This window comes from Mirounga leonina, unplaced genomic scaffold (assembly GCF_011800145.1).
Source record: "Mirounga leonina isolate KUSES-001 unplaced genomic scaffold, KU_Mleo_1.0 Mir_128, whole genome shotgun sequence".
NCBI lineage: Eukaryota > Metazoa > Chordata > Mammalia > Carnivora > Phocidae > Mirounga > Mirounga leonina.
Window position 1 is genome coordinate 1,044,326 of NW_023270320.1, and position 12,825 is coordinate 1,057,150.

At 42.1% G+C, this 12,825-nt stretch overlaps 1 protein-coding gene across 2 annotated transcripts in view; it reads left to right on the plus strand.

Moving 5' to 3' along the window:
* SH2D4A (SH2 domain containing 4A) overlaps nucleotides 1–12,825 on the plus strand; it is a 65,225-nt gene that overhangs the window by 35,328 nt on the left and 17,072 nt on the right. For both annotated transcript variants that reach the window (XM_035003896.1, XM_035003895.1), the window contains 3 exons: nucleotides 4,453–4,533; nucleotides 9,049–9,160; nucleotides 10,838–11,048. In XM_035003896.1, the coding sequence (XP_034859787.1) occupies nucleotides 4,453–4,533; nucleotides 9,049–9,160; nucleotides 10,838–11,048 (404 nt within the window). The remainder of the gene's footprint in view (nucleotides 1–4,452; nucleotides 4,534–9,048; nucleotides 9,161–10,837; nucleotides 11,049–12,825) is intronic.

Here is a 12,825-nt window from a genome sequence, read left to right on the forward strand (position 1 = left end):
ATGGATTTATAGAACGTGTAAGTGTATCCGAATGAACCTGCTCTACACAAGTCTTGATTAGTTCTCCACATTATTTTAGCACTTTGGAATAATGGCAAATCTTGATTTACCTTGAAAATTAGAATTTTCATAAATGTGGTTCTTAGTATATGTGAATAGTTTTGGAGTTTACAATATATTTTAAACATATAGAAGTACTTCAGTAGAAGTATCATGTAGTTGTTAACTGGGTGGTTGTTAAACTAATCAAAATTATTTATGCTCAGACCCTTCTACTCAAGAACCAGCTTTGAGCTTTGGTATACTTAAGACAGAACCGAAACCTTCTGACAAAGAAAGACAGGCAACTCTGACTGGCTCCAGCAGATGGTGCTGATGGTCACACTCGTCCCATCAGTCCCCAGCATCACATCCATTTCATTGTCTGGTTCATGTGCCTGTGCTTAGTTTTGAATTATCTTAAGAATAGGAATAACCTCATCATTTCTGATAAGTGCAAAAGCAGTGAGAATGTTGAAATGCTGGTGTCAGGGAGGAAGAATTTCCTCTGCCCATCAAGGTCCTTCCAGCCAGAGTAAGAATCAAATTGACATGAGACAGATTAACAGGAGAAAATCAAATTTAATTTCATATGTATGGGAAACCCACACAGACATGGAAATTCCAAAGACAGTCGAGCAAAATGAGGTATATATATATCATCCTGAACTAAGGAGAAAGAGGCTAAGGGTCTGGGACTTAAAGGGGAGGAATGCAATTCACAGGAAGATGAAAAGGAGTAAGTGTTTGGTGAACAAATGTTTGCTGGGCCACTCAAAAAGAATGGGACCTAGAGGACTTTGATCAAACAGGCTTTGCTTGTTCTTCTTTCTCTGCCATACCTAGTTCATAGTATAATGTAGTTATCTACAGCGATAGTTCTCTTCCTGGAGCAGGTCCTTTATCTAAATTCTTTTAGGCAGTTGAGGTGGGGAGGTAAAGAGCTTTTCCTGAATATGCTGTGTTTTGATTGCTTTTAGCTCAAAAATAATCTGCATGCCAAAGTGGTCCATCTTGGGGTAGTCTGCCCTTGGTGATAGATAAATGATGGAAAAAAAATTAATAAAAAAAAAAGCAAGTGTTGAGGAAACAATGTTGTATGTGTATATAAGATGAATCATTCAGTTGAACAAATAATTCTAAGGGACAAAGAATAACTCATACAGTATGCTTAAAGTATTATACCCATGACAGTAATTGGCAAGTGATAGGGGGAACAATGTTTGACAAAATAAAATATATGTTAGAAGAGACATGTCAGATACCTGTTAGCCTGATGCTAATTCGGGAAACAACTGAGAGTTTGTTCGAGAGCTTAAAGGCTGAGTGGTGGATGTACCACTGACAAATCCTTGGTCCAAAGCTCTGCCAGCTGCATGGGTCCAGGTCCTGTGACAAACCAGTGGAGAGGTGGTTGTATAGCTACTGTAGCTGGAACCTTATCTACGGTGCTTGAGGAGGCAAGAGAGGGTGGTTACCTGCCTCCTAATTTTTTATTTATGTTTTTTTTTATTCTTATGTTAATCCCCATACATTACATCATTAGTTTTAGATGAAGTGTTCCATGATTCATTGTTTGTGCATAACACCCAGTGCTCCATGCAGAATGTGCCCTCCTCAATACCCACCACCAGGCTAACCCATCCTCTCACTCCCCTCCCATCTAGAACCCTCAGTTTGTTTTTCAGAGTCCATCATCTCTCATGGTTCGTCTACCCCTCCGATTTCCCCCGCTTCATTCTTCCCCTCCCGCTACCTTCTTCTTCTTCTTTTTTTTTTTCTTAACATATATTGCATTATTTGTTTCAGAGGTACAGATCTGAGATTCAACAGTCTTGCACAATTCACAGCGCTTACCAGAGCACATACCCTCCCCAGTGTCTATCACCCAGTCACCCCATCCCTCCCACCCCACCCCTCACTCCAACAACACCCAGTTTGTTTCCTGAAATTAAGAATTCCTCATATCAGTGAGATCATATGATACATGTCTTTCTCTGTTTGACTTATTTCACTCAACATAATACCCTTCAGTTCCATCCACGTCGTTGCAAATGGCAAGATCTCATTCCTTTTGATGGCTGCATAATATTCCATTGTATATATATATACCACATCTTCTTTATCCATTCATCTGTCGATGGACATCTTGGCTCTTTCCACAGTTTGGCTATTGTGGACATTGCTGCTATAAACATCGGGGTGCACGTACCCCTTCGGATCCCTACTTTTGTATCTTTGTGGTAAATACCCAGTAGTGCAATTGCTGGATCATATGGTAGCTCTATTTTCAACTTTTTGAGGAACCTCCATACAGTTTTCCAGAGTCTGCCTCCTAATTTTCAACATAGAAGAAACTGATCCTTTTTGCAAAATGATGCCCCACAGATCTTATATCATTGAAGAAAGGGAGAGTGAGCCTGTTTTTAAAGCTCACATTCCTTATGGTGGACATTTATTCAGAGGCTGCAAGTCCAAACCCTTCAAAATTACACTGGGCTTTTGAGCAGACATACACAAAACCTGTTGGAACAATTTTAACCTGTTCATAAATAAGAACTGCTGACTGTACTATTTTGGATGCAAAGCAGTTATGTATCCTTTTATAATATTAAAAAATAAGACAGAATATGGTAGGTAGTATTTGTGAAACCTGTAGGATTCATTTTTTTTGCCAAGTAATAAGCATAAAGAAACTTTTGACCTACAACTCATTTCCTATCGTTACAATGTTGACATAGTGGAAAAAGTATAAACTCTGGAACAAATCAGCTGTGTGATGCCAGCCAGATACACAACTCCTCTGCCATTCAGCCTCTTCCTCTCATAATTGGGCATTGTGTTGCCCATCCATCAGAGATGTTGTGAGAAAGAAAAATAATACTTATTAAGTCACTAGCACAGTGCCTGGTCATAATGGACCTTCCATGACTAATAGCACTCCCCATAATAGTCAAAATGCCCAACAGAGGGCTTGAAGGGTACCACCAGCGATTGCCATGGCCAGTTTTATCAACTAAGATAGACGAAACTTTTGTAACAAATAGACCAAAACCGCAATGGTCAAAACACAACAGAAGTTCATTTTTCTGTCTTATAACATCCAGGATGGGTTCTGGTTCAGGAGGGCCCAGGTCCATACGGTCAGTTAGGGACCGGGCTTTTGATGGCTCTCCTGTCTTTAGCAGTGGCATAATTGTGATCACCATTTCAGCCCAAAGGAAAGGGGAAGTGGTCTAGAGGCATGTGTTAAGGAGGTTTTAAGGGCTAGAAGAGAAGTGGCAAATACCAGTTATCACCTGCATTATAGTGGAGATAACATATTCCCACGGGCACACCTAGCTGCTAGGGCAGCTGGGAAATATAGTGTAGCTACTGTGAAAAAGGGGGTAAAATTGAGGTAGCCACACTGTTTTATCACATGGCATAGTAATGACCCTAAAGTATCCTCTGTGCCCCACACTGAATCTTGGTACCAACATTTTTCTGAAAATTTACTGACAATTTCTGATCGATACCAAAATTTAGGAGTGAATCCTCAGGCACAAGGCACATAAATCCTGGGCTGCAGGTGGCTCTATTAAGCTGTATGGGGCATGTGGCTTTTCATGCTGGGACTTGGCCCAGACTCTGCGCTCGGGCCAGGGACAGGGTGACAGGGACCAGGTAACTGACCTGGTCTAAAGAGGCCCTCAGTGTGATATGCCAGATCAGTCACAATGCCTGAGCAGTTGGCATGTGGCAGGCAAGAGTGACACCAGGGAATCCAGGCAATGGATCTGGGAACCCCACTGGCAGGAGTTGCCTCCTGGGAAATCTGTCTGGAGCAGCAGAAACCCAGACAGTGGTCTGGGTAATAGTGGTGGGAGAGGAGGGGAGGGAGTGCGATCAGGCAGGGAAAGTGGGCAGGGCTCCTACACAACGAACTGATATTCCAGTCTTGCCTCTGGTCCTACCTAGATAGGGAGCAAGGCATATGCAGTTAAATGGCAGAGACTGAGTTTCTCTGGTCTGAGCTAAAACAGGGGATGAGGTAGAGCAGGGATGAAGAGAAGAAGAGAATTTAAATTAAGGAATAATGGTGATGTCTAGAAGTCATTCAGGGAACCTAGGGCCAGCTGGGAATAAAATACAGAAACCCACTTGTCATGAGCAAACCACCAGCTCCAGGATCTTGAGCAATAATTCATTTCTAAGCCCTACTGAGTGGGAAGGCGCTGAGGCTTTGCATACCTGCTGCCTCAGTCATTATTGGCTCAGGAACTCAGGTGCCGGTGGGAAACTTGGGTGCATCCACCAGCGGGGCAGGGGCACGTTAGGGGACATTGAAATGAGAGGAGCACGAACAGGTTATCTACTAAAATTGCATTGTAGCTCTAAATGGTATAAAAACATGTTTCATTTAATTTTTAGTCACTCTCCAGTTCCTCAAGAAATATTCAACAAATGTTGGCAGATTCTATCAATCGTATGAAGGCATATGGATTTCACCAGGTAAAGACTTACATTCTGTCTTCAGGGGGCTAAATGCATAGCCATTTCCACTAATGTTTCACAAATTGGTGTATTAGTCTCATGCAGAAATGAAAGCAGCAGAATGTGAAATTTGTCTTTAAAAGCTTGTGAACATAGCTATTCATACCTGTTTATCTGGAGTTGGAAACGTCTTGAGTATCATGGAAAGAACAGATGCCAAGACATATCTGCTAAACTCCTCATGGAAGATCTAACACAGAGACAACATCGTGGGCTGCAGCGAACACTGAGGGAAGACTGATTTCAGAGAGCAATAAATGAAGCATTTACCTTGGCAGAAATCGTGAATGCAGATTAAGTTCCTTATGTGTTCCTTGTTTCTGTGAGCTTGACCCTGTTCGATGAGCAGCCTCTTGTGCCATCCATGCCCACTGTGCTAGGAGCACCTTCAGGCACTCAGATCTCACACATCCATCCGGGTGTGATTCCCTGACAGGCAGAGAGCCAGCTTCCTCCATCGTGCTGGATTGTATCACATCGTACATTCCTCACAATAAATGGAGCATAGATGGGCAGCTGGAAACCATAGTAGGATTAGACCTGCAGAAAGTTTGAAAAAGTAGTGCAAGATACGGAGCTGTAAAGAGAAGGTTCTGAGTGACCACAGGCCTGAGATGGGGCAGAGGCCCATGTTCCAGTGGACAGTGCAATCTGCAGGGACATGCGTGAACTGGGACAGCTCACATGGAGACTTGGAGAAACCATGATGAATTTCTGCAGTGTAGTCCCAGTGTGCATCCTGCTGATATAACATGTACCTTTCTAAAACAGAAACAATAGAGCATCTAAAGGAGAATTTCAGTAACACTGCCTGGATTACATTGTTTCATTTTAAATGATAGAAAAACAAAGGATCTGTGTATTTATTCAACCAACATCTGTTGAGTTTCTCCTATGTGCTAGGCCCTTTTACAGGCATTGGAAGCATCATGAACAAAACAGATAGAATCCTTGCCGTCAGGAAGCTTATATTCTGGACGAGGGAGACAGACAACAAGCACATCTATGAGGTCAGATGGTCATAAGTTCTGTGGAGAGAAATAATGCAGGATAAGGGAGCTGAGGAATGCTGGGAGGGTGGGGATTGGCTTTTTATAGATGTGGTCAGAGAAGGCTACCCTGAGAAGGCACTACCGAAGCAGAGACCTGAAGTAATGAGGGAGGGAGCCATGTGGATGGTGGGGAAATTATGCCCCAGGCAGAGGCAATACCAAGTATGAAGGCACGAAGCCAAGAGCTCGCTTGACATGGTCAAGGAACGGCAGAGAGGTCAGTGAATGAGAAGGGAGATTAGGGCTGAGAAATCATGTATACTTTTATAAGGAATCTGGTATCTTGGTGTTATGTCAAGCCATGATGAAAGATGAGATCATTTAGAGAGTGAGTCTAGATGGAAAAGAGAGAGCCTGAGCAATCTTGTCTCCAAAATAAGGGGGATAGACTCAATGGTTCTCAAGCATTTTTAGATGTGAGGCAGTCAGATTTTCATAGTCTTCACACCCTCGCATGAGAACACCCAGAGCCATGGGCGAATGCATTCCTTCTCTAACTTAAGAAATTATATGGGAACTCAACAGAATGAACAAGAAGATAGATCACTTAGCCAGCTTCTCTATAGAACAAAAATAATAAAACAGAGCTTTCTGACTTTGGAGGCAATGGAGAGGGTCTAATGAGGAAACCGGTGGGAAGTATTTCCATTAGCAGGCTGGGATGAGAGTCTTTCTGTGGGAGATGTTTTGACATCAAACTGCCCATCCCCATGTCTAAACCTCAGCCTGTGGGTGTTTGGACCAGTGTCCAGCCTCAGCCCTGCTGCCCCTTCACCCCTCAGCCTCTACCTGACTTTCACACGCTTGCGCTCACCATCCCCATCCTGGACCTATATGCTTCTTGCGAACACTTCTAAACACGAAATAATGGTTTGGTTTCCTAAGTAGAGGAAGTAAAGACCAACCTGTAAAGATTTTGCTAAAAGTAAATTTTCTGGAGGAATTCTTAGAGAAAGTCAGGACAAGTCCATAAGGTTTCTAGCTGCTCTGAATAAATAGAGTGATCAGGGCTCATCTCATCCATTACTCTGTGAAACTCATTAATGTGTCTCCTTTCCCTCTGTGCCCCATACATAATAACACTGCTGGTTAAAAAGGAGTATGATTTACTAGCTATAGCACTCCCCAACATTTGATTGTCATCAACCACGTACCACCTGCATTATTAGTGACTGAATATTTCTCCTGAAGTAGATTCACTTTGTAAACGTCTTGCTTTTCCTAAGCAGCACTATCCATGCTATCATGGTTTAATGTTATGGCTCTTTTCCAACCATTTTAAATCATTTTAAAATATGCATGTGGGGGCGCCTGGGTGGCTCAGTTGGTTAAGTGACTGCCTTCGGCTCAGGTCATGATCCTGGAGTCCCTGGATCGAGTCCCGCATCGGGCTCCCTGCTCAGCAGGGAGCCTGCTTCTCCCTCTGACCCTCCCCCCTCTCATGTGCTCTCTGTCTCTCTCATTCTCTCTGTCTCAAATAAATAAATAAAATCTTAAAAAAAAAAAATATGCATGTGGAAGATGAACAAAGCTCAACTTTTAAGTTTTTTTCTGTTTAAGCTTAGAAATTGCTAGCAGTCCTTTTTATGTATTTCAGGTTTATAAATGGCTTCAGTAAGGTGATAGCAAATTTTAACAGTCATTTAAAACACCAAAAGCTGGTTTTTTGGTTTTTATAATATTAGGAAACCAAGGGGCCTTAGCTCTAGGCAGGAAAGAAAGTAAGAAAAAAAATGAAAATTATAAATACACAAAAGTTTAGTTACACCTGAAATGAAAGACAGTGTATGAATGATCACCTCCTACATTAACTGTGATTTATGACTTCCCACAATGATGGAAAACAAGTTTCACAACATCAATGTTTATATTTCAGTTGGGTAAAATAATGTAACAGAAAGAATGTCTTTATCTTTCTTTTTTTTTTTTTAAGATTTTATTTATTTATTTGACAGAGGGAACGAGAGAGCACAAGTAGGGGGAACAACAGAGGGAGAGGGAGAGGGAGAAGCAGGCTTCCCACTGAGCAGGGAGCCCACTGAGCAGGGAGCCTGATGTGGGGCTCGATCCCAGAACCCTGGGATAACGACCTGAGCCAAAGGCAGATGCTTAACCATCTGAGCCACCCAGGCACCCCTGTCTTTATCTTTCTGTAGGAAAACACAAAAGAAAAAAAAAGACCTGTCATTTCTGAGATGCAGAGTGAAGCATGGTCAGTCTTTTCTGACCCCCTCAACTTGCTTCATTATTTAGGTGACCAAGGCTTTTATTTAGTTCACCAAGTGCTAAATTCAGCTTTCTAATAAGCACTCAGAAGGCAATACCCAAAAAAGTACTTTTTAGACCTAAGTGATTTGGTGTGTTAGTTTTTCTTTAGTTAAAAACTAATTCCCTTCAAGTGTACTTAATGCCACAGAGCTGTTCGCTTCAAAATGGCTAACATGGTTTTTATGTTATGTGTATTCTTCCACAATTTTTAAAAAGGTTAAAATGATAATTTTTATGTTATGTATATTTTACAATTTTAAAAACAAATTGCCTTTTTAAGGAAGACTCGTGTTTCTTATATTTCTTGAAGAGGATGCTTTGTAAAAAAAAGTTTTTTTAAACAAGAAATATTCCTTTTTGGGTCACCTAAAATCATGTGTAAGTTCCACATTTTTAAATAATTTTTTTTAAGATTTTATTTATTTGAGAGAGAGAGAGAGAGAGAGAGAGAGAGAGCAGCGGTGGGGGGAGGGGCAAAGGGAGAGGGATAAGGGAGCCAGGGAGCCCAGTGTGGGGCTCGGTCCCAGGGCCCTGAGACCATGACCTGAGCCGAAGGCAGACCCTTGACGGACTGAGCCGCCAGGCGGCCCTGGCACCACGTTTTAGACGCAATGGTTTGAGGGCACACGGAGACACGGCTGAGGCTGCTCTAGAAACATACCGTTATCGTCATGGAGCCTGTCAGGTGCTGCAGTGTTTATGCTGCTGCCATGAAGCGGTGTTTACACACTGCTTGAGGGAATTCAGTTTAAAACAGCTAAGTGCTGTGTTTGAGGAAAATGAATATTTATTGAGTCTTACTATGTGTTACAGACTATGCGAGACACTTTTTAAATATTATTTAACCCTCACGATAACCCTATGAAATATTTTCAATTTTCTAATTCTATTTAGGCAAAGACAGCCTAAGAGAGGTTTGGTAATGGGCCATGTGGTCGCACAGCTAGGTCCTGATAAAGTCAGCCTCAGGTATCACCAACCCCAAATTGCCTAGCCAGGGGGCCAGAGGGAGTTACATAGAAACCAGCCCCTCAGTGTCCCTGACTCCCCACCTCCTCCTCTCCCCTCTTCTTCTTCCTCCTCTCAGAATACTGCCAGAGGTACTCACTAGTGTTTGTTTCTGTTTTTGTTCTTGTTTTTTTTTTTTAAACAGAAGAAAGAATCCGTGAAGAAAACACAAGATGAAGAACTAAAACAAATAGATGAGGAGAAAACCAAGCAGATTTATAAAAGCTGGAAAGAAGATTCAGAGTGGCAGGCATCTCGTGAGTACCCAGAGGCCTCCATAACACCTTAGACCCTCCAGGCCAATTCCTTCTCTTAACAAATAATCCATCTAAGAAGCACTTAAAATAGTTGTTGAGAGAATTATTGCTAAGTTGTTACACAAAGGCTTACGAGTCACTTCTTGAATAGTAGAAAGGTTCTCCATTCATCTTTGTACCATCACAGTTGTGATATAGCTATTTGATGGAATGGTATATAGCTCTGAAAAAACATGTTTTGGAAGAGGGTTTAATGACCTTGGGATATGTTTGTATCTTTTTTTCGCTTGAAGAAGAAAAAAATATAATAAAAAGTATGAAAAATATCCCTCTTTTAGGATAGTAAAAGAACTGGAAGGTTATTAGCATGTTAACAACTTTTTTTGGAGGGATGGGATTTGAGATTTATTTGAATTCTTCTTGTTATTCTGTACTTTTCTAAATTTTCAACAGTGAACTCACCTTAACTTTGTAATAGAAGAACCCAGGAATAAAAGGTTGGATATATCAGCGTCCCTCCCATACCTGTGACCTAACCCTGACTCCTTTTTGAGTTAGCACTGCCAGAGATAAAACCCCTCAGGAAGAGGTCAGTGCAGGCTAAGGCAGAGCAGAGCATGCTCAGGGATGCTAGGGAAAAATGCAGCTCTGAGACATGATGAGGGTTTCCAGCTGACTCAGAGGTTTACCAGCCAGGTCATCCCTTGAGGCCACTTGAGAGCGAGAACAGGAGAATGGGAGTGACAATGTTTGCAGGATGTGGAGAATCCTGTCTTCATTTCCATTACAATGAACACCATTAACATGACAGTTTTGTGAAATGAATATATTTGCAAGATCCAGTCATTTCCATGCAGTGAAATTCTAGTGTAATGGAATATTTTTGGCATCTCTTTGAAGTCCAGCATAACAGGGCTTGACCAAAAGCACATGAAGTGCAAACACACTCAATGAAAATTAGTCTTAGCATCCTGCATTAGAGCTCTTTACTACTGTGTTGCTAAAACAGAAACAAAACAAAACAATAAACCCTCTATTTTACAAAGCAACATTAAAAGGTGGCCTTGGGGTGCTTTTTATGTGTACCAGCACATTCTTTGATTGTGGTGAGAATCATTTTATTTTTTTGGTCTGGTAGGCCAATTCACATTTGGTTCAGCTCTTTGGGGGCTCTGAGTGTGACCTGTGGTGAGCCTCTCTGATCTCTCACCCTGTGCACAGCCACGAGCCACTGCGCCGAGCAGTTCCTGACAGCCTGATCTTTGCTAGTGATGTCCTGAGCTGAGCTGAGGGATGTGATACACCTCTTCCTATTCAAAGGCTCCCAGCCAGTTGGAATTCGCACTCAGGCTGTGTCTCATCACTTAGTCTTACCCAAGTGCAGGGAATTCTCAAACATGTGGTTCTCCATTTCTGTCTCCTCCCTTCCTCCTCCTCCTCCTTCTCCCCCTTAGGAAGTCCTAAAACCCTCTTAGAAATACAAGAATTCTGCAGGGAATGCTGGGCAATTGTGAATGTGCAGGCCCGAATTATGTGAGTCCGAGGTGTTGATAGTGATTGTTCGTTATTATCAGCCGATGACAGATCTCCTGAGAGACTGCTCTCTTCACCAGCTGATTCTTCTCACCATCTCTGTGGGCTGACCAGGGCCTTTCTCAAACCTCCTTGTTTTTCTAGTGCGAAAATCCAAAGCAGCTGATGAGAAGAGACGCTCTTTGGCTAAACAAGCGCGGGAAGACTACAAGAGGTTATCCCTAGCGGCTGAAAAAGGAAGAAGCGGTGAGGGACCACAAAGCGCCCCAGGTGTTCCACAGAAACCAAAAAGACCCCCCCTTCCACCCAAGCCTCATTTCCTAAACCTGGCGGGATACCCTCGAAAGCCTCTTAGGTAAGAAGCCACACAGATGGCTTTAAGCATAGCAGTTGAAACTGGCTGATTAAAGACAAATTGCATTATGGGCCATGGGGAGTGGAAGACCAGCTGGCTGCCTGTGTAATTAAATTCAGCCTCACCTCTAAGCCTGTCTTCCCAGATACCTCGTCTGGATTCATCCTCTTCTTATCTATAAAATATCCATAGTTTGTTATAATTAAGATGCCCAATAACTTAGAGAGGATGCACATCGAGTTCAGTCCCTTCCTGCACCACCAGCGCACCCCCACCCCCACCTAGTGGCAGTAGGTGAGCCAGTGAGGGGAGAAGCAGAAACAATGGGGGTTTCATCAGGGCTCAGTATCGCTCTTAGTAGGAAACAATATCAAAGTAGGAACCTAAAGGCTTGCTGACTTTCATGGTATCATAGAGTTATATTTTCATTGCTCAGGATTAAAGATTTGATGGTAATCCTCATTCTGGGTTACAGAGCCAAGTTCATATGTTGAGAATTTGGAACTGTTCCTTCTTTGAATGAATACTTTTTTGGTCATGGTGGTGCCTTTGCCTCCTAGGCTATAGGAAATTAGGTAGAACAGTTTGTTTTGTAGAATCCCTGAAGAAAAATACAATGATATCATAGCAGAAACCCCCTTTCCCTTATGTTAGTTAACTGATTCTAAAATTATTTTCTCCTGGATATTATGATTTCTTCATATTCTAATATATAGAAAGACCTTATTTAAAATATACCAGAAGAATCAAATAGGGATTGAATGAAACAACTATCTAAAGCCTTGCCTTCTGAAATGAAAACCAAAAATATTTCTCTGTTACAAGTATGGAGAAATAAAAAGCAAACAAATCTCTCTTTGCTTGGAGTCAGTAGTGATCTTCAAGGCTTTTCCTAATGGGGATTATGACCTCAGAGGAAACAGGAAGGTGGACCTTTTCCTTTACTATAATTATTTCTACTTACTCAACTGAAAGGTTCCATTTTGGGATGTGGAGACCAGAACTAAAAGATCATGTTCTACGAAGTGACAGTTTGGGGAATGGTTTTTTTCTTAGAGACAAAAACCTAAGAAAAGTAATCAGAGTAATCAGTAATCAGGTAATCAGTAATCAGGTGTCCTCGCAGTTTTGTGACCAGGTCACAACGGTGTGAGCTCCTGCCCAGGGTCCTCTTCAGTGCCCGAGCTGGTGTGTGCATTGGCCCCAGATCCCCAGCAGGGCTGTTTGTGTACCTGCCCCTGTTCTCCAGGCTCTTCCAAGGGTGTGACTATGACTTGTAATATGCCCTGGCCCACACTATTTTTAGTGCACAGTGTATGTGATTGACAGCAGTGAAGGTGGCCTTTAATAAGGGCAATTCTTGTTTCGAGCTGTGCTAATTGAGCTCAGTTTTTCCAACTTAATACACTTGCATGAAATGCTTCTTGTGAGGCATCCAGACTGGATGGTTTTTGGGGTGGGACAACAGTATGTGACCAAGGTCAGCTAGGAGCCAGCCCAAGAAAAGACAGAGATTGGCTGTCCTTCGAGTTTTTCTTTAAACTCCAAAGATTTCCCAAAGAAAAAGAACCTAATTTGAAAGCTAATAAGAGCACTCATGGAATCTCATGTGTGTGCAGGATCTGATTCCCAAAGAAGTCAAATATTATAGGCTATCTTCTCCAAAATGCTATGTATGTATGTATATGAATATGTACACACGTATATGTACATCTGACATATGTCACATGTAACTCGCGGGGCCATGTGTTACCATAAAATGCAGAAAGAGCCATAA